General features: G+C 50.4%; 1 protein-coding gene and 1 pseudogene across 4 annotated transcripts; both read left to right on the plus strand.

The window, feature by feature from the left end:
• The first annotated feature begins 1955 nt into the window (after window positions 1–1955).
• LOC103633288 (apoptosis-inducing factor homolog A-like) lies at window positions 1956–3037 on the plus strand (annotated as a pseudogene).
• A 571-nt stretch (window positions 3038–3608) lies between these two features.
• On the plus strand, window positions 3609–5998 carry LOC100193205 (uncharacterized). 4 transcript variants are annotated; one of them, XM_035960379.1, is made up of 2 exons: window positions 3609–4005; window positions 4578–5998. In XM_035960379.1, the coding sequence occupies exon 2, from the start codon at window positions 5059–5061 to the stop codon at window positions 5782–5784; it is 726 nt and encodes a 241-aa protein (XP_035816272.1). In that variant the 5' UTR covers window positions 3609–4005; window positions 4578–5058; the 3' UTR covers window positions 5785–5998. The 4 variants fall into 4 exon arrangements, with proteins under 4 accessions (XP_035816272.1, XP_035816270.1, NP_001131830.2 ...); XM_035960377.1 differs by having other exon boundaries at window positions 3645–4005; window positions 4305–5998; NM_001138358.2 differs by having other exon boundaries at window positions 3657–4005; window positions 5003–5985.
• Window positions 5999–24601: the final 18603 nt, after the last annotated feature.

Raw genomic sequence — 24601 nt, forward strand, 5'->3', positions numbered from 1 at the left:
CACAGCGGGAGCATCTTGGTGCGTTAGGTTGCCAACCATATCGGCTAAAATAAAATTACAGGTACAGCTTCTGTTCTCAACTTCTATTCGCATGTGTTTGTTAAATGCGTTGTTTGCCACTATTTATCAGCATCTCCCATAGCTTGACCTACAAAATTACCCTATAATTTAAAAACGAGTGTATTTTATAAGATTTATTGCACCAATGAAATATTCTACTTCAACAGCAAAGCCTCAAATCTAGATTATGGCACACCACACTACGGTATAGTATATTTAAGGTACTTAAGAGAATCCCCTATAACTTTTTAACCAAATTTTATAAAATGAGGCACTGTTGGATTAGTTTTGCATCTCCAACAATGTGATCTATAAAAATACCCTATAATTTAAAAATGGATGTGTTTTATACAATTTAAGGCACTAACAAAACATTCTGCTCCAACAGTAAAACCACAAATCTAGATTATAGGGCAGTCCAATACGGTATAGTATATTTGAGGCACTTGAGAGGGTACCCTATAACTTTTTGACCAAATTTTATGAAATGAGGCACTATTATAGTAGTTTTCCAACGTAGAGCCTTATATTTCAATTATAGGCACCAATTTGAGGCATTGTTGGAGATGCTTTAAGGGTCTGTTGGTCGACCGATTAAATTTTAGCCAGCTAAATTTAGATGCAATGAATCTAAATGACCCAGCTAAAATTTTTAGCTGGTTTAATCTAGCTAAATTTAGTTTAAGTTTAACTAAGCCTATTAGCTTTAGGATACCAACATTCCACCTAAAGTTTAGGTAAGAGAATTTTAGCCGATTAAAATTTAGCTTTGAAATTAAGGTAGCTAAATTTTAGTTTGATGAATTTTGAATAGGCCCTACTAATCCACTTTTTAATATTTTTTCTAAACATTTTTTCCTGTAGACAAAGACAAAAGAAAAAACTTACATGGAATTAGACGCAGGTGAAGCTATGGGTCGTGGGAGAGTCTAAGGCCCCGTTTCAATCTCACGGGATAAACTTTAGCTTCCTGCTAAACTTTAGCTATCTCTACTAACTATTAAGGGGGCAGTGTAGACTGCCCTCGCTCCTACCCGCTCCCGCACGCCCGCGCCAGCGAATCCCGCACGCCCCGCACGACCCGCCGTCCGCCGCGCGCCCCCAGACACCGCCGCTTCCCCCAATCCCGCAAAGGCCGCCCGCACTAGCGAAAACCCTGTCCTCCGCACGCCCGCAACGGCCGCATCCGCCGCACGACCCGCCGTCCGCCGCACGACCACGCGCCCCAGACGCCTCCGCGCCCCAGACGCCTCCGCCCGCCCGACCTCTGGGATCCTCGCCGCCGCAAACAGCCCGCCAACCACGCTCGCCCCCCTCCCAATCCTTTGGCGAATCGAGCCGCGTCCCCAACAATCTCGAACCCCCGCCGCAATCGGGCGGGCGGAGCACGACCGCCGCATGCTCCGCCGCGCGCTCCGAGCTCAATCCCCCGCGCGCGAAGCCCCGAGCTCAATCCGCCCGCCGACCTCGACCCGTAAGGCTTCCTCGCCCGCTTCGTCCCTGCACCTGCTACCCGTTTGCGGAAATCCCGAGCCGACCGACTGCTTGTTTTCTCTGACTGAGTGCCGGGTGCGCGTGTCATTGAGTGTCTGTGCGTGCTTCCACGGCCCAGGTGTGTGATTCGGTCGCCCTGGCTCTCCACCGCTACGGTGGTATCGAATCCTTGCGGACCTAGAGATATGGCCGGATCTATTAGTGCATCGGGGAGGGGGTAGAAATGGGGGGATGACCTTGAGTTTTTTTTCTACAAACGTACTTCAAGCTCTGAATCTAATTGTCTGATCCATTTCTGTGCTTATGACAACTTAGCTTAATAGCCTGATGTTGAATGCATCACCTGGTTCACACTAAATCATAATAGGAAAGTCCCTTCATACATGTTATTTACCCTCTTCTGATGATGACAGGAAAGACTACCTGGAGATCCCCTGGGCTGAGCTGCGCTCCATGGTCGAACCGTCCTTTGCTGAGAGATCGTTGATCTACCACAAAGATTACCTCAGCGATGCGACCATCGTGACATCTTCTGCGGTCAATATCACTGAACACGCTGTCCTGACTACTGACGGCCACTCTCTTCCATATGATTATCTCATCATAGCGACTGGCCATGCTTTGGCTTCTCCTGCCAGCAGAGCTGAAAGGATAAATGAATTCCAGAGAGGTAGATGCAGTCAAAGCGCCTACTAGAAAAAAAACAGTTGTGCTTTTGTGGCCTTCCCTGTCATACTTACATTTTCTTTTGTATGCTTGCTGCAGATAATGGGAAGATAGAGTCTTCAGAATCTGTGCTGATAATTGGGGGTGGTCCAACTGGTGTTGAACTAGCTGGAGAGATTGTGGTAGACTACCCGGGGAAGAGGTGACCCTTATCCATAGAGGACCGCGTTTACTCGAATTCATTGGAGATAAGGCTTCAAAGAAGTGCCTTGATTGGCTTACTTCGAAGAAAGTAGACGTGCTCCTTCAGCAATCGGTTGACTTGGGCTCATTATCAGACACTGAGAAGGTGTACAAGACATCAGGCGGAGAAACAGTATAGCTGATTGCCACTTTGTATGCATTGGAAAGCCACTGAGTTCGTCGTGGCTACATGATACCATTCTAAAGGAATCCTTGGACAGCAAGGGGAGAGTAATGGTGGAAAAGGATTTAAGAGTGAAAGGTTTTAATAACATTTTCGCGATTGGTGACATCACAGATATTCCTGTAAGTTTTTCACTCCCAACTTGTAATTCTCCTTCTGCTCTGTTTACTCTGTTACTTTATTCAGGTTGGTTTTCTCATTGTCCCAACCACCATTCATTACTTGAATTTGTAGAGAATAGCAACCATTCGACCTAAACTGAAATACTAGCCAAATTTGTGCAGACTGAACTCGTAATTAGTGCATATCAATGTGGGCTGATTACTATCAGTTTCCCCAGCAGAACAAATTGAAAATTTGCACTTGGTGACTATTGGCTCACTTAAATGAGATTCTACCAAAACTCTGCAAAGCGTGAGTACTCTCCAATCTCTATTAGCGCACGTCTTTGTAGATGGATACATAGGCTTCCATAGTTCATTTCTTTTGCATGTGACACGCTTCGTTAAATGGTTACCCCTAAACCTCCTGCCATTTTGTCATCGTCCCATTCACACCCACGGGTGTAATACTAAATCATAATGACACATTAACACTAACATGACTTTTGTTCAACGAACACCACTGATATTTGAAATTTGAAAATCATCTCCTAGCTACTCCATTTACACCCATGCCCTTCCGGCATCTTGGCTGTTTGGTGTTAGATAATAGTATAAATGATAAATCTGCTGTGGTAACCAATGTCTTGGCAGTTGCTACTAGAGTTCATTTTTTTCTGTTACGTGATATGACAGTTCTCACTATCAAACTATAGGGGGTGTTTGGTTCCAAGGACTAAAGTTTAATTAGTTCGTGTCCGAATTGAATGTCTATTTACAAGTATTAAATGTAGTCCAATTATAAAACTAATTACATAGCTAAAGATTAAATGGCGAGAAAAATTTATTAAGCATAATTAATCTATGATTAGCAATCCCGAGCCCCCACCGCAATCGGGCGGGCGGAGCGCGACCGCCGCATACTCCGCTGCGCGCTCCGAGCTCAATTCCCCGCGCGCCCAGCCCCGAGCTCAATCCCCCGCGCGCGGCCCCGAGACTTAATATTCGTTCACCCGTCGATTCCGCCTCCGATCCCCTCCCTCCTTCCGTTGCGGAGACTCCCGCTTCTGCGGCGGAGGCCAAGCAGGAGTCGGTGTTGGAGACGGAGGAAACTAAGCAGGCGGTGGCAGCAGCAGCAGCAGCGGCAGGAGGTGTGCAGGCCATGGCGGTCACCGTAGTGCGGGACGTCGAGACGGGTCTGGACACGAGTACCAGCGACCAGGACGGCGACAAGCCTTCCTGGTTCACACCTAAGAGGTAATCCCCCCAACCCGTAGCAGAGCTCGATTGAGTACCATCGTCGTAGGCTCGGCTGTGGTAGGCTTTATCTGTTTCCGTTACATCTGGTTTGAGGAGCTCTGAGGGCGGTGTTGACCTTGGGTTTGGGCGATTTGCATGCTTGTTTGTTCTAAGGATTTTTTTGCTTCTCTTGAGCTCCAATTGGTCGTACTGGGACTCGATTTTGCTAGGTCTGAGAAATTGGGTTATCCGGGTTATCCGGAGCTCCAGTTCGACGTTGTGATGTAGCTCATTTGAGCTGTTGGGTTGCTTGGCAGCTGCTCGGGATTAACTTGAGCTTCTGGCGATGCTCAAGTGCGGTGGGATCTGAGCAGACCAGCGGAGGTAGCAGTTTAGTAGTTCGAACTGGAGCAACAAATCATTTGGTGCGGTGTGTTTCATTAGTTAATTCGGAGCTTGCTTGTCGCTCTGGTTGTTCCATTCGTGACTCAGAGTTCTCGAATTTCTACGTTTCTCCTCGTTTGCTCGCTTTCGTGGTATGGAATTGCGTTTTCAATTAAGTGTTCGCTCGATGCACTTTTTTTTATTAGGCAACTGCTGTGCTGGCAACCCTTTTCAGCGAGATAGCCAGATTGGTTAAATTTAGTTTACTGTGCATTGCAATTGGAAGGGACCTTTTTCAGTTGAGGTCAATTGTAGGCTGTAGCTTCTATTGCCTGTATATTCTGCTGAGATAGGGCGACCGTTGGATCCCAATATTATCGAGATGGAAGCTGGAGAATTGGTTATTTGGTTTCCCACATGTCCTCCGGTCATATGAGCATCTGATATGAAAGTTTGGTTCTGTTCTGTTGTATGGTTACTGCCTCTGAGTTGATTATTTAGTATTGTAATCGTATTCTCAGGATGCTGCTGAATTTTATTCATGTTTTCAAGCTCATCTTTTCTCATTTTTTTCTGTTGGGTTTCAACTGTAGCCTGACATGACTTATTGCCACAATCAACTGTTATGTAGTCTTTAGTACGAATTCTTCTAGGATTTTTGAACCAGGCCCGCCCTATTTTGGGGCCATGGGCAGCAACACTGGTGGTGCCAGTGGTGGCTTCTACCAGCCCTTCAACAGCAACTTAGCTGGTGCAGGGGCTAGCACTGGCATCCAAAACTTTCCAGGTGTACGGCTGCGAGGTCTCCCTTTTGATTGCAATGACATTGATATCTGCAAGTTCTTTGTGGGACTGGACATAGTGGACTGCCTCCTGGTTAACAAGAATGGTCGCTTCACTGGTGAGGCTTTTGTGGTCTTCCCAACAGCTATGCAAACAGAATTTGCTCTGCATCGTAACAGGCAGAACATGGGCCGGAGGTATGTTGAGGTGTTCAGATGTAAGAAGTTGGAGTACTACCGTGCAATAGCCAACGAGGTGAGCCAGGGTGGTTACTTTGAGTCAGAGTATCGCCGCTCCTCACCTCCTCTGAGCCCCCCTAAGAAGCCTGCTGAAGACAAGGGCAGCATGGAGTACACTGAGGTGTTGAAGCTCCGTGGGCTTCCCTACTCTGCGACCACTGAGGACATCATCAAGTTCTTCCTGGAGTATGAGCTGACAGAGGAGAATGTGCATATTGCGATTAGCTCAGATGGGAAAGCTACCGGTGAAGCCTTTGTTGAGTTCCCAACAACTGAAGTTGCCAAGACGGTGATGTGCAAGGATAAGATGACTATCGGGACGAGGTATGTGGAGCTGTTCCCGTCTACCCCAGAGGAGGTGAGCAGGGCGAGAACCCGAGGCAGGCATTGAAGAAACGAATGGCTTGGCTGAATGATCTCTGGTTGCATGTGGCTGCAATCGACTGTAGTTTTCACTTGGCATGCTTATCTGTATCGCTTTTAGATTGTGTTAGTTGTGTGTATTTGACTTCTTATATGCGAACTGAACTGTAACAACTTTCCTTTGTTGGCCGGCCGCACATGTACGGCATAATCATTTATGGATTTTGCTACGTTTGAGTTCATTCAAGTGGTGTTTCTTTCGCTGATGTTGGGGATGCGATGGAATTTTCAGTTCATTAGCAGCACTTGTCGATATTGCTTATCTTCTCACCGACGGCGTGCTATCCTGTATTTAAATAGTAAAACAAAACTAAAATTATGTATAAATGAGATTTAAACCATGTTTGTTGCTGCAATATTGTTTAGAGAATTCTACTACACTGCATCATGGCAGATGTTGTTTACTTGGGAGTTTTATGCATAGTGGATCTCTGTTATTATGCATCATGGCCTCATGGGGTTGTCGTATTGTTGTAGCGCTTTCTAACTTACTCATAATAACAACTTCATATATCATTTACATTGTTTTTTGTTTGTCTATCTGATCATAAGTTTGTAGCAATAACTTTTTTGTTTGTCCATTTACGTGGGGCAGCAGGCTGCTGCGCTCTTGGGAGAGTAGCCCGTCTACCACGCCGTACAACGTTCCATTGGCTGCGGGGCCGCCATGCCCCCAGTGGCGCTGCCCGGCAAGGAGGCTGGGATTTGGGGGGATTATTGGCAAAGCATCATGGCTCCCGACGAAGCAGGGGCTACGACCAGCGCACTGGACGTTGCTGGGGGCCGCCTGATGCTGGTGGCGGCTGCTGCCTGGGGGCAGCGGCAGAGCTTATGATCGTTGAGACCTTTGATATCAGATTGGTATGAGTTGCATTTCCTATACCGATGATATGTTTCCGTTGCAACGCACGGGCACCCACCTAGTATGAATTGAAGTGCTAAAGTTTAGTTTCAATTACCACCATTAGCTCTCCTGTTTAGATTACAAATGGCTAAAAATAGCTAAAAAAGCTGCTAAAGTTTATCTCGCGAGATTTAAACAGGGCCTAAGACTCAATAGTGTGACAGCTTCAATGTGAATTTCGTACACATTAAATAAATTGACATACCATTTTAAATAAAAGGGAGATGATAAAAGGTTTATAGGCTAAAATAAGTTTCATAAAAAGAATTTGGATACATACCTAGGAGTTTTAGAAATAGGGACATAAAACCCTTAGAGCAACTCCAACAGGCTGGTTAAACAACGTGTGCTCGGTAAAAAAAAGAAAATCACTATGCAAACGGCTTCCAACAGCATCGCCTTCGACCTCGCCATCGTATCTCACTCGCCATCAGCTTCCCGTCGCTCGGTATCTTTGGCTAGCGCTCGGGACTCGCCATCTGCCGGCCGACGCGTTCTCCCAACCTCATGCTCGCCCTCCTACTCGCCCCCGCTCAGGTTCCCGCGCCTCATCCATTTACAAAGTAGGCTGTAGCGGTGTAGCCTCTAGGCATCTAGCAGCTCCACGGGTCAGCCTGTTTGCCATGGACCCTGGTGTGAGTTCGAGTTTCAGCCTCTCATGTGTGGGTGGTGGGCGAGCGGCGTTGGCAGCTAGACAGCTATGGAGGATGCCAATATGGGGAGCGTATTGTCAAGGTGCGATGACGGTCAGCCTGGCTTTGCCACTGATATTTGAAGAGTTTATTGGATATACCATCCGTTAGGATCCTGTCTATCTTTTTTACAGTTCTCTAAATTCTAAATTTAGCTAAAATTTATATATAGACTGTTGGAGTTGCTCTTACATAGACTAACCTAAAGGCGTGAGCCAAAGGCGGAAGGGAGAATAGTGGTGATCGTCGGTGGTGCGAACAATGAAAAAGGGATATTTTCTCATATTTTTCAAATCTAAAAAAACAAATAAAATAATCAGTAAATTCGGTACACCGTTCAAAATTCTCATACACAATTCGGTAAATATATTTTAGCAAATAGAAATTGCATCATGATTTGTTATAGACGCACTAAGTAACATGCATGATAGGGTCTAAATTCAAGGATTAAATTGAAACCATCCACTAAAAACAATATAAATAGTTCAAAAGTTGTATCAATAGTTTAAACATAGCCATAAAAGAGTATTATAATGCTATTTTTGTGACAGTTGTATTCAACACTTTTGAAGGGACATAAATGTCTTTGCTTATATCTTCTTCAACTTTTAAAAAAAATATCAATGTTAATAAAAATGACTAGACAATCAACTAAAAGAGAGCCTTTTGAAAGTCGCCTAGAGGAGGGTGAATAGGGCGAAACTGAAATTTACTAAGTGTGAACCTTTGACACCTGTATAACTTATACACTAGAGCAAACTAGTTAGTCCAATTATTTGTGTTGAGCAATTCAACCACCAAAATCAATTAGGAACTAGGTGTAAGCCTAATTCCCTTTCAATCTCCCCCTTTTTGGTGATTGATGCCAACACAAACCAAAGCAAGTATAGAAGTGCATAATTGAACTAGCTTGCATAATGTAAGTGCAAAGGTTGCTTGGAATTAAGCCAATATAAATACTTATAATATATGCATGGATTGTTTCTTCATTTCTAACATTTTGGACCACGCTTGCACCACATGTTTTGTTTTTGCAAATTGTTTTGTAAATTCTTTTCAAAGTCCTTTTGCAAATAGTCAAAGGTAGATGAATAAGATTTTGCGAAGCATTTTCAAGATTTGAAATTTTCTCCCCTTGTTTCAAATGCTTTTCATTTGACTAAACAAAACTCCCTCTAAATGAAATCCTCCTCTTAGTATTCAAGAGGGTTTTAGGATATTGATTTTGAAAATACTATTCTCTCTCCCTTTTTGAACACAAGGAGATACCAAATTGAAAAATCATAGCAATTGAAAAACCTTAGTTTTAAAATTAGGTGGTGGTGCGGTCCTTTTGCTTTGGGCTAATACTCTCTCCCCCTTTGGCATCAATCGACAAAAACGGAGTCATTGGAGCCCTTAGAATTACTTTCTCCCCCTTTGGTCATAAATAAAGGAGTGAAGATTATACCAAAGATGGAGTCCTTTCTCTCCCCCAAAGATGGAGAGTGGCTCGGAGCGACGGCGAAGGATGAGTTACGGAGTGGAAGCCTTTTGTCTTCGCCGAAGACTCCAATTCCCTTTCAATACACCTATGACTTGGTTTGAAATAGACTTGAAAACATATTAGTCATAGCATATGAAAGAGACATGATCAAAGGTATATAAATGAGCTATGAGTGCAAATCAACAAAAGAAGTTCCTAGAATCAAGAATATTTAGCTCATGCCTAAGTTTGTTAAAAGTTTGTTCATCAAGAGGCTTGGTAAAGATATCGGCTAATTGATATTTAGTGTTAATATATGAAATCTCGATATCTCCCTTTTGTTGGTGATCCCTTAAAAAGTGATACCGAATAGCTATGTGCTTAGTGCGGCTATGCTCAACGGGATTATCCGCCATGCGGATTGCACTCTCATTATCACATAGAAGAGGAACTTTGGTTAATTTGTAACCATAGTCCCTAAGGGTTTGCCTCATCCAAAGTAATTGCGCGCAACAATGGCCTACGGCAATGTACTCGGCTTCGGCGGTAGAAAGAGCTACGGAATTTTGCTTCTTTGAAGCCCAAGACACCAAGGATCTTTCCAAGAACTGGCAAGTCCCTGATGTGCTCTTTCTATTAATTTTACACCCTGCCCAATCGGCATCCGAATAACCAATCAAATCAAAAGTGGATCCCCTAGGATACCAAAGCCCAAACTTAGGAGTATAAACTAAATATCTCAAGATTCGTTTTACGGCCGTAAGGTGAGTTTCCTTAGGGTCGGCTTGGAATCTTGCACACATGCATACGGAAAGCATAATATCCGGTCGAGATGCACATAAATAGAGTAAAGATCCAATCATCGACCGGTATACCTTTTGATCGACGGATTTACCTCCTTCGTCGAGGTCGAGATGCCCATTGGTTCTCATGGGTGTCTTGATTGGTTTGGCATCCTTCATCCCAAACTTGCTTAGAATGTCTTGAGTATACTTCGTTTGGCTAATGAAGGTGCCCTCTTGGAGTTGCTTTACTTGAAATCCTAAGAAATACTTCAACTCCCCCATCATAGACATCTCGAACTTTTGTGTCATGATCCTACTAAATTCTTCACATGTAGACTCGTTAGTAGACCCAAATATAATATCATCAACATAAATTTGGCATACAAACAAGTCATTTTCAAGAGTTTTAGTGAAGAGTGTAGGATCGGCTTTTCCGACTTTGAATCCATTAGTGATAAGGAAATCTCTAAGGCATTCATACTGTCGGGGACCATAATTAGGGGTACCCTCAAGACGCCTAATTCTCAGCTGGTAACCCCCATCAGCATAAAGCTGCAGAGGCCTGATGGGTGCGATTAAGTCAGGGATCAGTCCATACGAGTGACTCGATCACGCTTCACCCGAGCCTAGCCTCGGACTCGGGCAGCCGACCTCGAGGGACTTCCGTCTCGCCCGAGGCCCCCCTTTTTAACGGCGGACACATCTCCGGCTCGCCCAAGGCCTTGGCTTCGCTAAGAAGCAACCCTGACTAAATCGCCGCACCGACTGACCGAGTTGCAGGGGCATTTAACGCAAAGGTGGCCTGACACCTCTATCCTGACGCGCGCCCCCCAGAGCCGAAGTGACCGCCGTCACTCCGCTGCTCCACTGACCGGTCTGACAGAAGGACAGCGCCGCCTGCGCCACTCCGACTGCAGTGCCACTCGACAGAGTGAGTCTGACAGGCAGTCAGGCCTCGCCAGGGGCACCATGGGGAACTCCGCTCCGCCCGACCCCAGGGCTCGGACTCGGGCTAAGACCCGGAAGACGGCGAACTCCACTCCGCCCGACCCCAGGGCTCGGACTCGGGCTAAGACCCGGAAGACGGCGAACTCCGCTCCGCCCGACCCCAGGGCTCGGACTCAGGCTAAGACCCGGAAGACGGCGAACTCCGCTCCGCCCGACCCCAGGGCTCGGACTCGGGCTAAGACCCGGAAGACGGCGAACTCCGCTCCGCCCGACACCAGGGCTCGGACTCGGGCTAAGACCCGGAAGACGGCGAACTCCGCTCCGCCCGACCCCAGGGCTCGGACTCGGGCTAAGACCCGGAAGACGGCGAACACCGCTCCGCCCGACCCCAGGGCTCGGACTCGGGCTCGGCCCCGGAAGACGACGAACTCCGCCTCGCCCGACCCCAGGGCTCGGACTCCGCCCTGGCCTCTGCCGAACGACTTCCGCCTCGCCCGACCCAGGGGCTCGGGCTCGGCCTCGGCAACGGAAGACAGATTCGACCCCGGCTTCGGAGGAGCCCCCACGTCGCCCGGCCTCGGGCGCGGGCCCGCCACGTCAACAAGGAGCGCCATCATCACTCTACCCCGAGCCGACTCGGGCCGCAGAGAACAAGACCGGTGTCCCATCTGACCAGCTCCGCCAGATAGGCAATGATGGCGCCTCCCAAGCTCTATGACGGCGGCGGCTCTCAGCTCTCTTACGGAAGCAGGTGGACGTCAGCAAGGACTCGACCGCTCCGACAGCTGTCCTTCCGCCAAGCTCCGTCGCTCCTCCGACAGCCACGACATCACACCAGCAGGGTGCCAAGATCTCTCCGGCTGCCACATTGGCATGTACTTAGGGCGCTAGCTCTCCCTCCGCTAGACACGTAGCACTCTGCTACACCCCCCATTGTACACCTGGATCCTCTCCTTACGATTATAAAAGGAAGGACCAGGGCCTTCTTAGAGAAGGTTGGCCGCGCGGGACCGAGGACGAGACAGGCGCTCTCTTGGGGCCGCTCGCTTCCCTCACCCGCGTGGACGCTTGTAACCCCCCTACTGCAAGCGCACCCGACCTGGGCGCGGGACGAACACGAAGGCCGCGGGACTTCCACCTCTCTCACGCCCGTCTCCAGCCACCTCGCCTCTCCCCCCTTCGCGCTCGCCCACGCGCTCGACCCATCTGGGCTGGGGCACGCAGCACACTCACTCGTCGGCTTAGGGACCCCCCGGTCTCGAAACGCCGACAGTTGGCGCGCCAGGTAGGGGCACGCTGCGTGCTGACGAACAGCTTCCCGTCAAGCTCCAGATGGGCAGTCTCCAGCAACCTCTCCGGCCCGGGACGGTGCTCCGTTTCGGGAGTCTTGAGTTCATGTCCTTCGACGGCAGCTACGACATGATACTCCTTCCACCGCCGTGCGACAACGACAATGGCGGCCGACAATCCGCCCGCCGGCGGCGGAATCGACGACATCTTCCCCGCATGGTGGAAGAACAACATTCGAGCTCGCTCCGTCCTCTCCCCCGCCAACGGAGGAGGAGGCGGGGCAACCAAGGCCAAGCAGGAGGCCGCGCTTCGTCGGCCGTCGAGCGAATCGACGCCCCCGACGCCCCGACGGAAGGCACGCCGGGCGTCGACCCCGCGTTCGAGACGAAGGCAAGCGCCGTCCCCCCGCGACACGCCGATCCCGAGCGAGAAGACGACGCCAGCGCGCTCGCGGAGAGCTTGCAGGACGTCGCCCTTGTACCTGAGATGACGGCGCAACCAGTCCCCGATGTGACTACGTCGCTCCGCGTCGACCAAAAGGTACTGACTAATTCCCATCTTACGTCATTTCGACTCGGCCTCAACCCGCCTAGCAACCTTGCTTTGGCGGGCGCTCTCATTGAGGCGAGTGCAACCCCACTGGGGTTTCATATGCGGTCGCCTTGGGACCGGTTGACGGACGTCTCGACCTACGGGCCCTCTGGGTCCGAGGAAGATGACGATCCCAGCATCTGTTGGGATTTCTCTGGACTTGGCAACCCCAGTGCCATGCGGGACTTCATGACCGCATGTGACTACTGCCTCTCCGACTGTTCCGACGGTAGCCGCAACCTTGACAACGAGGGCTGCGGCCCAAGCCGCGAATGTTTCCACATCGAGCTAGGGGATCCCTCCGAAGGCAACCATCTCGGCATGCCGGTGGACGGTGATCTTCCTAGGCCGGTGCCTCGCGCCGACATCCCGCGGGAGCTAGCTGTGGTCCCCGTTCCGGCAGGGGGTCACGACCCACAGCTCGAGCAAGTCCGCGGGGCGCAGGCCAGGCTCGACGAGGGAACAGGAGTGCTTGAGCCGATCCGACGGGACGTCGGGCAGGTATGGGCGGGCCAACCCCCGGCCGGAGAAATACGTCACCTGCCCCAAAGTCTCCAGCACCGCGTCGCCAAGGATGTCAGGGTCAGGCCGCCGCCCGCATCCAGCGGGGTTGGTCAGAACCTGGCAGCCGCAGCGATGCTCCTCCGCGCGATGCCGGAGCCATCAACTACCGAGGGTCGGCGGATCCAGGGAGAGCTCAAGAATCTCCTGGAAGGCGCTGCGGCCCGACGGGCCGAGAGCACTGCCTCCCGAAGGCAGGGATACCCCTCGGAACCTCATGCCGCGACTTCCCGATTCATGCGGGAAGCCTCGGTCTACACCGGACGCACGCGCAACACCGCGCCTGCGGCCCCGGGCCACCTCGGCAACGAGCACCATCGACGCGACCGTCGGGCCCACCTCGACGAAAGGGTGCGCCGAGGCTACCACCCCAGGCGTGGGGGGCGCTACGACAGCGGGCAGGATCGGAGTCCCTCGCCTGAACCACCCGGTCCACAGGCCTTCAGTCGGGCCATCCGACGGGCGCCGTTCCCGACCCGGTTCCGACCCCCGACTACTATCACGAAGTACTCGGGGGAAATGAGACCGGAACTGTGGCTCGCGGACTACCGCCTGGCCTGCCAGCTGGGTGGAACGGACGACGACAACCTCATCATCCGTAACCTCCCCCTGTTCCTCTCCGACACTGCTCGCGTCTGGTTGGAGCACCTGCCTCCGGGGCAGATCTCCAACCGGGACGACTTGGTCCAAGCCTTCGCCGGCAATTTCCAGGGCACATACGTGTGCCCCGGGAATTCCTGGGACCTTTGGAGCTGCCGGCAACAGCCGGGAGAGTCGCTCCGGGACTACATCCGGCGATTCTCGAAGCAGCGCACCGAGCTGCCCAACATCACCGACTCGGATGTCATCGGCGCGTTCCTTGCCGGCACCACCTGCCGTGACCTGGTGAGTAAGTTGGGTCGCAAGACCCCCACCAGGGCGAGCGAGCTGATGGACATCGCCACCAAGTTCGCCTCTGGCCAGGAGGCGGTCGAGGCTATCTTCCGAAAGGACAAGCAGCCCCAGGGCCGCCCATCGAAAGAGGCTCCCGAGGCGTCTACTCCGCGCGGCGCCAAGAAGAAGGGCAAGAAGAAGTCGCAATCGAAACGCGACGCCGCTGACGCGGACCTTGTCGCCGCCGCCGAGTACAAGAACCCTCGGAAGCCCCCCGGAGGTGCAAACCTCTTCGACAAGATGCTCAAGGAGCCGTGCCCCTACCATCAGGGGCCCGTCAAGCACACTCTCGAGGAGTGCGTCATGCTTCGGCGCCACTTCCACAGGGCCGGGCCACCCGCGGAGGGTGGCAGGGCCCACGACGACGACAAGAAAGAAGATCACCAAGCAGGAGAGTACCCCGAGGTCCGCGACTGCTTCATGATCTACGGTGGGCATGCGGCGAATGCCTCGGCTCGGCATCGCAAGCAAGAGCGCCGGGAGGTCTGCTCGGTGAAGGTGGCGGCGCCAGTCTACCTAGACTGGTCCGACAAGCCCATCACCTTCGACCAGGCTGACCACCCCGACCACGTGCCGAGCCCGGGGAAATACCCGCTCGTCGTCGACCCCATCATCGGCGACGTCAGGCTCACCAAGGTCCTGATGGATGGGGGCAGCTGCCTCAACATCATCTACACCGAGACCCTCAAGCTCCTGCGCGTCGATCTGTCCTCCGTCCGAGCAGGCGCTGCGCCCTTCCACGGGATCATCCCTGGGAAGCGCGTCCAGCCCCTCGGACGACTCGACCTCCCCGTCTGCTTCGGAACGCCCTCCAACTTCCGAAGGGAGACCTTGACGTTCGAGGTGGTCGGGTTTCGAGGAACCTACCACGCGGTACTGGGAAGGCCATGCTACGCGAAGTTCATGGCCGTCCCCAACTACACCTACCTGAAGCTCAAGATGCCGGGCCCCAACGGGGTCATCACCGTCGGTCCCACGTACAAACATGCATTCGAATGCGACGTGGAGTGCGTGGAGTACGCCGAGGCCCTCGCCGAGTCCGAGGCCCTCATCGCCGACCTGGAAAACCTCTCCAAAGAGGTGCCAGATGTGAAGCGTCATGCCGGCAACTTCGAGCCAGCGGAGACGGTTAAGGCCGTCCCTCTCGACCCCCGTGGCGACACCTCCAAGCAGATCAGGATCGGTTCCGGGCTCGACCCCAAATAGGAAGCAGTGCTCGTCGACTTTCTCCGCGCAAACGCCGACGTCTTTGCGTGGAGTCCCTCGGACATGCCCGGCATACCGAGGGATGTCGCCGAGCACTCGCTGGATATTCGGGCCGGAGCCCGACCCGTCAGGCAGCCTCTGCGCCGATTCGACGAGGAGAAGCGCAGAGCGATAGGCGAGGAGATCCACAAGCTAATGGCAGCAGGGTTCATCAAAGAGGTATTCCATCCCGAATGGCTTGCCAACCCTGTGCTTGTGAGGAAGAAAGGGGGGAAATGGCGGATGTGTGTAGACTACACTGGTCTCAACAAAGCATGTCCGAAGGTTCCCTACCCTCTACCTCGCATCGATCAAATCGTGGATTCCACTGCTGGGTGCGAAACCCTGTCCTTCCTTGATGCCTACTCAGGGTATCACAAAATCCGGATGAGAGAGTCCGACCAGCTCGCGACTTCTTTCATCACGCCGTTCGGCATGTACTGCTATGTCACCATGCCGTTCGGTTTGAGGAATGCGGGCGCGACGTACCAGCGGTGCATGAACCATGTGTTCGGCGAACACATCGGTCGCACAGTCGAGGCCTACGTCGATGACATCGTAGTCAAGACAAGGAAGACTTCCGACCTCCTCTCCGACCTTGAAGTGACATTCCGATGTCTCAAGGCGAAAGGAGTCAAGCTCAATCCCGAGAAGTGTGTCTTCGGGGTGCCCCGAGGCATGCTCCTGGGGTTCATCATCTCCGAGCGAGGCATCGAAGCCAACCCGGAGAAGATCGCAGCCATCACTAGCATGGGACCCATCAAGGACTTAAAAGGCGTACAGAGGGTCATGGGATGTCTTGCGGCCCTGAGCCGCTTCATCTCACGCCTCGGCGAAAGAGGTCTGCCTCTGTACCGCCTCTTAAGGAAGGCCGAGTGTTTCGCTTGGACCCCTGAGGCCGAGGAAGCCCTCGGGAACCTGAAGGCGCTCCTTACAAAGGCGCCTGTCTTGGTGCCCCCAGCTGATGGAGAAGCCCTCTTGGTCTACGTCGCCGCTACCACTCAGGTGGTTAGCGCCGCGATTGTAGTCGAGAGGCAAGAAGAAGGGCATGCGTTGCCCGTTTAGAGGCCAGTCTACTTCGTCAGCGAAGTACTGTCCGAGACCAAGATCCGCTACCCGCAAGTTCAGAAGCTGCTGTATGCTGTGATCCTGACAAGGCGGAAGTTACGACACTACTTCGAGTCTCATCTGGTAACTGTGGTGTCATCCTTCCCCCTGGGGGAGATCATCCAGTGCCGAGAGGCTTCGGGCAGGATCGCGAAGTGGGCGGTGGAAATCATGGGCGAAACAATCTCGTTCGCCCCTCGGAAGGCCATCAAGTCCCAGGTGTTGGCGAACTTCGTGGCCGAATGGGTTGACACCCAGCTGCCGACGGCTCCGATCCAACCGGAGCTCTAGACCATGTTTTTTGACGGGTCGCTGATGAAGACGGGAGCCGGCACGGGCCTGCTCTTCATCTCGCCCCTTGGGAAGCACCTACGCTACGTGCTCCGCCTCCATTTCCCGGCGTCCAACAATGTGGCCGAGTACGAGGCTCTGGTCAACGGGTTGCGGATCGCCATCGAGCTAGGGGTCAGACGCCTCGATGCCCGCGGTGACTCACAGCTCGTCATCGACCAAGTCATGAAGAACTCCCACTGCCGCGACCCGAAGATGGAGGCCTACTGCGATGAGGTTCGGCGCTTGGAAGACAAGTTCTTCGGGCTCGAGCTCAACCACATCGCTTGACGCTACAACGAAACTGCGGACGAGCTGGCTAAAATAGCCTCGGGGCGAACGACGGTTCCCCCGGACGTCTTCTCCCGGGATCTGCATCAACCCTCTGTCAAGATCGATGACGCTCCCGAGCCCGAGGCACCCTCGGCACAGCCCGAGGTACCCTCGGCCCCCGAGGGCGAGGCACTGGACGTCGAGGAAGGGCAGAGCGGGGCCACGCCTGATCGAGATTGGCAGGCCCCGTACCTGCAATATCTCCGCCGAGGAGAGCTACCCCTCGACCAAGCCGAGGCTCGGCGGGTAGCGCGACGCGCCAAGTCGTTCGTTTTGCTGGGCGACGAGGAGGAACTCTACCACCGCAGCCCCTCGGGCGTCCTCCAGCGATGCATCTCCATCGCCGAAGGTCAGGAACTCCTGCAAGAAATACACTCGGGGGCTTGCGGCCATCATGCAGCACCCCGAGCCCTTGTCGGGAATGCTTTCCGGCAAGGCTTCTACTGGCCAACGGCGGTGGCTGACGCCACTAGAATTGTCCGCACCTGCGAAGGGTGCCAATTCTATGTGAAGCAGACCCGCCTGCCCGCTCAGGCTCTGCAGACGATACCCATCACCTGGCCCTTTGCTGTATGGGGTCTGGACCTCGTCGGTCCCTTGCAGAAGGCGCCCGGGGGCTACACGCACCTGCTGGTCGCCATCGACAAATTCTCCAAGTGGATCGAGGTCCGACCCCTGAACAGCATCAGGTCCGAGCAGGCGGTGGCATTCTTCACCAACATCATCCATCGCTTTGGGGTCCCAAACTCCATCATCACCGACAACGGTACCCAGTTCACCGGCAAAAAATTCTTGGATTTTTGCGAAGATCACCACATCCGGGTGGACTGGGCCGCCGTGGCTCATCCCATGTCGAATGGGCAAGTGGAGCGTGCCAACGGCATGATTCTACAGGGGCTCAAGCCTCGGATTTACAACGACCTCAACAAGTTCGGCAAGCGATGGATGAAGGAACTGCCCTCGGTGATCTGGAGCCTAAGGACAACACCAAGCCGGGCCACGGGTTTCTGAGAGCACCTAGAGGGGGGGGTGAATAGGTGATCCTGTAAAACTTAAACTTATAGCCACAAAAACTTGTTAAGTGTTAGCACAATTAATGCCAAGTGGCTAGAGAGGAGTCTCAACAAAACACACTACCACAAGAGATCAAACACAGAGATGACACAGTGGTTTATCCCGTGGTTCGGTCAAGACCAACGCTTGCCTACTCCACGTTGTGGCGTCCCAACGGACGAGGGTTGCAATCAACCCCTCTCAAGCGGTCCAAAGACCCACTTGAATACCACGGTGTTTTGCTTTGCCTTTCAATATCCTGTTTGCGAGGAATCTCCACAACTTGGAGTCTCTCGCCCTTACACTTGAGATTCACAAAGAAATACGGAGTAAGGGAGGAAATGAGCAACGCACACAAGACTTCAAAAGATCAGAGCAACAACACGCACACAAGCAGCAACAAGAGCTCGCAACACAACTCAAAGAGTTCACGACTCCACAAGAGCTCTATATGCTATCACAATGAAACGAATGCGTGAGATCGATGTCTTGGTGCTTAGGAATGTTGTAGGAATGCTTGGTGTACTCCTCCATGCGCCTAGGGGTCCCTTTTATAGCCCCAAGGCAGCTAGGAGCCGTTGAGAACAAATCTGGAAGGCCATCCTTGCCTTCTGTCGTCGGGTGCACCGGACAGTCCGGTGCACACCGGACACTGTCCGGTGCCCGATTTATTTCCATAAACAGCGCAGCCGACCGTTGCCGACCGTTGCAGATCTGGCGCACCGGACAGTCCGGTGCACACCGGACAGTCCGGTGCCTCCTTCCGACCGTTGGCCAGACCACGTGTCGCGCGCAGATTCCGCGGCCGACCGTTGGCTCGGCCGACCGTTGGCTCTCCGGACAGTCCGGTGCACATCGGACAGTCCGGTGAATTTTAGCCGTATGCTGTCGGCAAATTCCCGAGAGCGGCGTCTTCAGGTCGAGGCAGCCTGGCGCACCGGACACTGTCCGGTGCACCACCGGACAGTCCGGTGCCCCAGACCGAAACAGCCTGTTGGCTGTACACAGCCAACATTCTCCTTTTCTTCTTCTCTCTGTTTCTAACACTTAGACAAATATATTAGTACACAAAACCAATGTACTAAGGCTTAGAAACATACCTTTACTTGTGATTTGCACTTTGTTCATCCATGGGCATAGATTCACATTTAAGCACTTGTGTTGGCACTCAATCACCAAAATACTTAGAAATGGCCCAAAGGCACATTTCCCTTTCAATCTCCCCCTTTTTGGTGATTTATGCCAACACAACATAAAGCAACTAGAACAAGTGCACAGTCACTTCAAATAGAACTCAAATCTATTTTGATTCATTTTTGGCATATATGGATCATCCTTTGCCACCACTTGGTTTGTTTTTGCAAATCAAACTCAAATCTCTATCCCTAAGTCATACACACATGTTGAAGCATAAAGAGAGTCATTCCAAAAGAGATTGATCAAAGATTTCAAAAACTCCCCCTTTTTCCCATAATCAATACTTCTCCCCACAAGAAGCCAACTTTTGACGAAAGAGACAATGCAAGATTTTCTACTATTTTCAAAATCTTTATTCAAAATCTCTCAAGTGGTAGCTGATCCATTTATTGCTTTGGCCTTTATTTTCTCCCCCTTTGGCATCAAGCACCAAAACGGGATCAATCTTGGCCCCATAACCCCATTGCCTCACCAAAATCTTCAATTAAGAGCAAATAGCAATAAGAGTTCATGAGATGAACTTGAAATTAGTTACCCTCTCATCGGAGTGCAGTGGAAGTCTTTCATGGTCCAAGTCCACCTTTTCTCTTTTAATTCTCCTTTGAGACTAAATCAAGCAAACTCAAGCATATGGTTAGTCTCAAAGGGTCAAGTTGTAACACATCTCCCCCTAAACATGTGCATCACCTTGCAACGGACTTGTGAGGTCCAGGGAGTGTTTGTACAACTTGAGCACCACAATAAGCAACAAAATGCAGAATGAACATGATCAAAGGCATAAACACATGTATGCTACAATTCAATCCAAGTTCCGCGAATCTAAGACATTTAGCTCACTACGCAGCCTGCAAAAGGTCTTCTCATCTAGAGGCTTGGTAAAGATATCGGCTAGCTGGTTCTCGGTGCTAACATGAAACACTTCGATATCTCCCTTTTGCTGGTGGTCTCTCAAAAAGTGATGCCGGATGTCTATGTGCTTTGTGCGGCTGTGTTCAACAGGATTTTCCGCCATGCGGATAGCACTCTCATTATCACATAGGAGTGGGACTTTGCTCAGATTGTAGCCAAAGTCCCTAAGGGTTTGCCTCATCCAAAGTAGTTGCGCGCAACACTGTCCTGCGGCAACATACTCGGCCTCAGCGGTGGATAGGGCAACGGAGGTTTGTTTCTTATATTCCATGACACCAGGGACCTTCCTAAGAATTGGCACGTCCCCGATGTACTCTTCCTATCGACCTTACATCCAGCATAGTCGGAGTCTGAATATCCAATCAAGTCAAAGGTAGACCCCTTTGGATACCAGAGCCCGAAGCAAGGCGTAGCAACTAAATATCTAAGAATTCGCTTCACCGCCACTAAGTGACACTCCTTAGGATCGGATTGAAATCTAGCACACATGCATACGCTCAGCATAATATCCGGTCTACTAGCACATAAATAAAGCAAAGAACCTATCATGGACCAGTATGCTTTTTGATCAACAGACTTACCTCCTTTGTTGAGGTCGGTGTGTCCGTCGGTTCCCATCGGAGTCTTTGCGGGCTTGGCGTCCTTCATCCCAAACCGCTTTAGCAGATCTTGCGTGTACTTCGTTTGGGAGATGAAGGTGCCGTCCTTGAGTTGCTTCACTTGGAACCCAAGGAAGTAGTTCAACTCGCCCATCATCGACATCTCAAATTTCTGCGTCATCACCCTGCTAAACTCTTCACAAGACTTTTGGTTAGTAGAACCAAATATTATGTCATCGACATAAATTTGGCACACAAACAAATCACCATCACATGTCTTTGTAAAAAGAGTTGGATCGGCTTTCCCAACCTTGAAAGCATTAACAATTAGAAAGTTTCTAAGGCATTCATACCATGCTCTTGGGGCTTGCTTAAGTCCATAGAGCGCCTTAGAGAGCTTACACACATGGTCGGGGTACCGTTCATCCTCGAAGCCAGGGGGTTGCTCTACGTACACCTCCTCCTTGATTGGCCCGTTGAGGAAAGCGCTCTTCACATCCATTTGGTACAACCTGAAAGAATGATGAGCGGCATATGCTAGCAAGATACGAATTGATTCTAGCCTAGCCACAGGAGCAAAAGTCTCCTCGAAATCCAAACCTGCGACTTGGGCATAACCTTTTGCCACAAGTCGAGCCTTGTTTCTCGTCACCACCCCGTGCTCGTCCTGTTTGTTGCAGAACAACCACTTGGTTCCCACAACATTTTGCTTCGGACGAGGCACCAGTGACCAAACTTCATTCCTCTTGAAATTGTTGAGCTCCTCTTGCATGGCCAACACCCAGTCCGGATCTAGCAAGGCCTCCTCTACCCTGAAAGGCTCAATAGAAGAGACAAAGGAGTAATGCTCACAAAAATTAACTAATCGAGATCGAGTAGTTACTCCCTTGCTAATGTCACCCAGAATTTGGTCGACGGGATGATCCCTTTGAATCATCGCTCGAACTTGGGTTGGAGGTGCCGGTTCCGCTTCTTCCTCCATCACATGATCATCTTGTGCTCCCCCTTGATCACACGCCTCCTGTTGATGAGCCTGTTCATCGTCTTGAGTTGGGGGATGCACCATAGTTGAGGAAGAAGGTTGATCTCGTTCAACTTGTTCCTGTGGCCGAACTTCTCCAATCGCCATGGTTCGTATAGCGGCCGTCGGAACATCTTCTTCATCTACATCATCACAATCAACAACTTGCTCTCTTGGAGAGCCATTAGTCTCATCAAATACAACGTCTCTAGAGACTTCAACCAAACCCGATGATTTGTTGAAGACTCTATACGCCTTTGTATTTGAGTCATAACCTAATAAAAACCCTTCTACTGCTTTGGGAGCAAACTTAGAATTTCTACCTTTCTTCACAAGAATGTAGCACTTGCTCCCAAATACACGAAAGTAAGATACATTGGGTTTGTTACTGGTTAGCAGCTCATACGAAGTCTTCTTGAGGAGGCGGTGAAGGTAGACCCTGTTGATGGCATGGCAAGCCGTGTTCACGGCTTCCGTCCAAAAGCACTCGGGGGTCTTGAACTCTCCTAGCATCGTCCTCGCCATGTCGATGAGCGTCCTATTCTTCCTCTCTACCACACCATTTTGCTGTGGTGTGTAGGGAGCGGAGAACTCGTGCTTGATCCCTTCCTCTTCAAGGAACTCCTCCACTTGAAGGTTCTTGAACTCGGACCCGCTGTCGCTCCTTATCTTCTTCACCTTGAGCTCAAACTCATTTTGAGCTCTCCTGAGGAAGCGCTTGAGGGTCCCTTGGGTTTCAGACTTATCCTGCAAAAAGAACACCCAAGTGAAGCGAGAAAAGTCATCAACAATAACTAGACCATACTTACTCCCTCCTATGCTCAGATAGGCGACGGGTCCGAAGAGGTCCATATGCAGCAGCTCCAGGGGTCTTGAAGTGGTCATCACATTCTTGCTGTGATGAGCTCCTCCCACCTGTTTACCTGCTTGACAAGCTGCACAAGGTCTATCTTTTTCGAATTGAACGTTAGTCAAACCTATCACGTGTTCTCCCTTTAGAAGCTTGTGAAGGTTCTTCATCCCCACATGTGCTAAGCGGCGATGCCACAGCCAGCCCATGCTAGTCTTAGCTATTAAGCATGCATCTAGACCGGCTTCTTCTTTTGCAAAATCAACTAAATAAAGTTTGCCGTCTAATACACCCTTAAAAGCTAGTGAACCATCACTTCTTCTAAAGACAGACACATCTACATTTGTAAATAGACAGTTATATCCCATATTGCATAATTGACTAACCGATAGCAAATTATATCCTAGACTCTACTAAAAACACATTAGAGATAGAGTGCTCATTAGAAATTGCAATTTTGCCTAACCCTTTTACCTTGCCTTGATTCCCATCACCGAATATGATTGAATCTTGGGAATCCTTATTCTTGACGTAGGAGGTGAACATCTTCTTCTCCCCCGTCATATGGTTTGTGCATCCGCTGTCAATAATCCAGCTTGAACCCCCGGATGCATAAACCTGCAAGGCAAATTTAGGCTTGGGTTTTAGGTACCCAACTCATGTTGGGTCCTACAAGGTTAGCACAAATATTCTTAGGGACCCAAATGCAAGTTTTGTCTCCCTTGCATCTTGCCCCTAACTTCCTAGCAATTACCTTTCTATCCTTTCTACAAATTGCAAAGGAAGCATTCAAAGCATGATATATTGTAGAAGGCTCATTAACTTTCCTAGGAATATTAACAACATTTCTCCTAGGCATATTATGAACAACATCCCTTCTACCAACATTTCTATTATGCACATATGAAGAACTAGAAGCAAACATAGCATGAGAAAAATCATCGTGCGCATTATAACTCCTATAAGCATGTCTAGTTTGTCTCCTATCATGATACAAAAAGGCATGGTTCTTTTTAGCACTAGTAGCCATAGGGGCCTTCCCTTTCTCCTTAGCGGGAATGGGGGCCTTATGGCTTGTTAAGTTCTTGGCTTCCCTTTTGAAGCCAAGTCCATCCTTAATTGAGGGGTGTCTACCGATCGTGTAGGCATCCCTTGCAAATTTTAGTTTATCAAATTCATTCTTGCTAGTCTTAAGTTGGGCATTAAGACTAGCCAATTCCTCATTTAATTTAGAAATTGAAACTAAATGATCACTACAAGCATCAACATCGAAATCTTTACACTTAGTGCAAATCTCAACATGTTCTACACAAGAATTAGATTTACTAGCTACTTCTAGTTTAGCATTTAAGTTATCATTAACACTCTTTAAAGTAGCAATGGTTTCATGACAAGAAGATAGTTCACTAGAAAGCACTTCATTTCTTTTAACTTCTAAAGCATAAGATTTTTGTGCCTCTACAAATTTGTCATGCTCTTCATACAAAAGGTCCTCTTGTTTTTCTAAGAGTCTATCTTTTTCATTCACGGCATCAATCAAATCATTAATTTTATCTACTTTAGTTCTATCCAATCCCTTGAACAAACTAGAGTAATCTATTTCATCATCACTAGACTCATCATCACTGGAAGAATCATAAGTGACATTGTTTTGATTACATACCTTCTTTTCCTTTGCCATAAGGCATGTGTGACGCTCGTTGGGGAAGAGGGATGACTTGTTGAAGGCAGTGGCGGCGAGTCCTTCATTGTCGGAGTCGGAGGAGGAGCAATCCGAATCCCACTCCTTTCCGATATGTGCCTCGCCCTTGGCCTTCTTGTAATGCTTCTTCTTTTCCCTCTTGCTCCCGTGTTCCTGGTCACTATCATTGTCGGGACAGTTAGCAATAAAATGACCAAGCTTACCACATTTGAAGCATGATCGCTTTCCCTTGGTCTTAGTCTTGCTTGGCTGTCCCTTGCGACCCTTTAG

Source organism: Zea mays, chromosome 7 (assembly GCF_902167145.1).
Source record: "Zea mays cultivar B73 chromosome 7, Zm-B73-REFERENCE-NAM-5.0, whole genome shotgun sequence".
NCBI classification, from domain to species: domain Eukaryota; kingdom Viridiplantae; phylum Streptophyta; class Magnoliopsida; order Poales; family Poaceae; genus Zea; species Zea mays.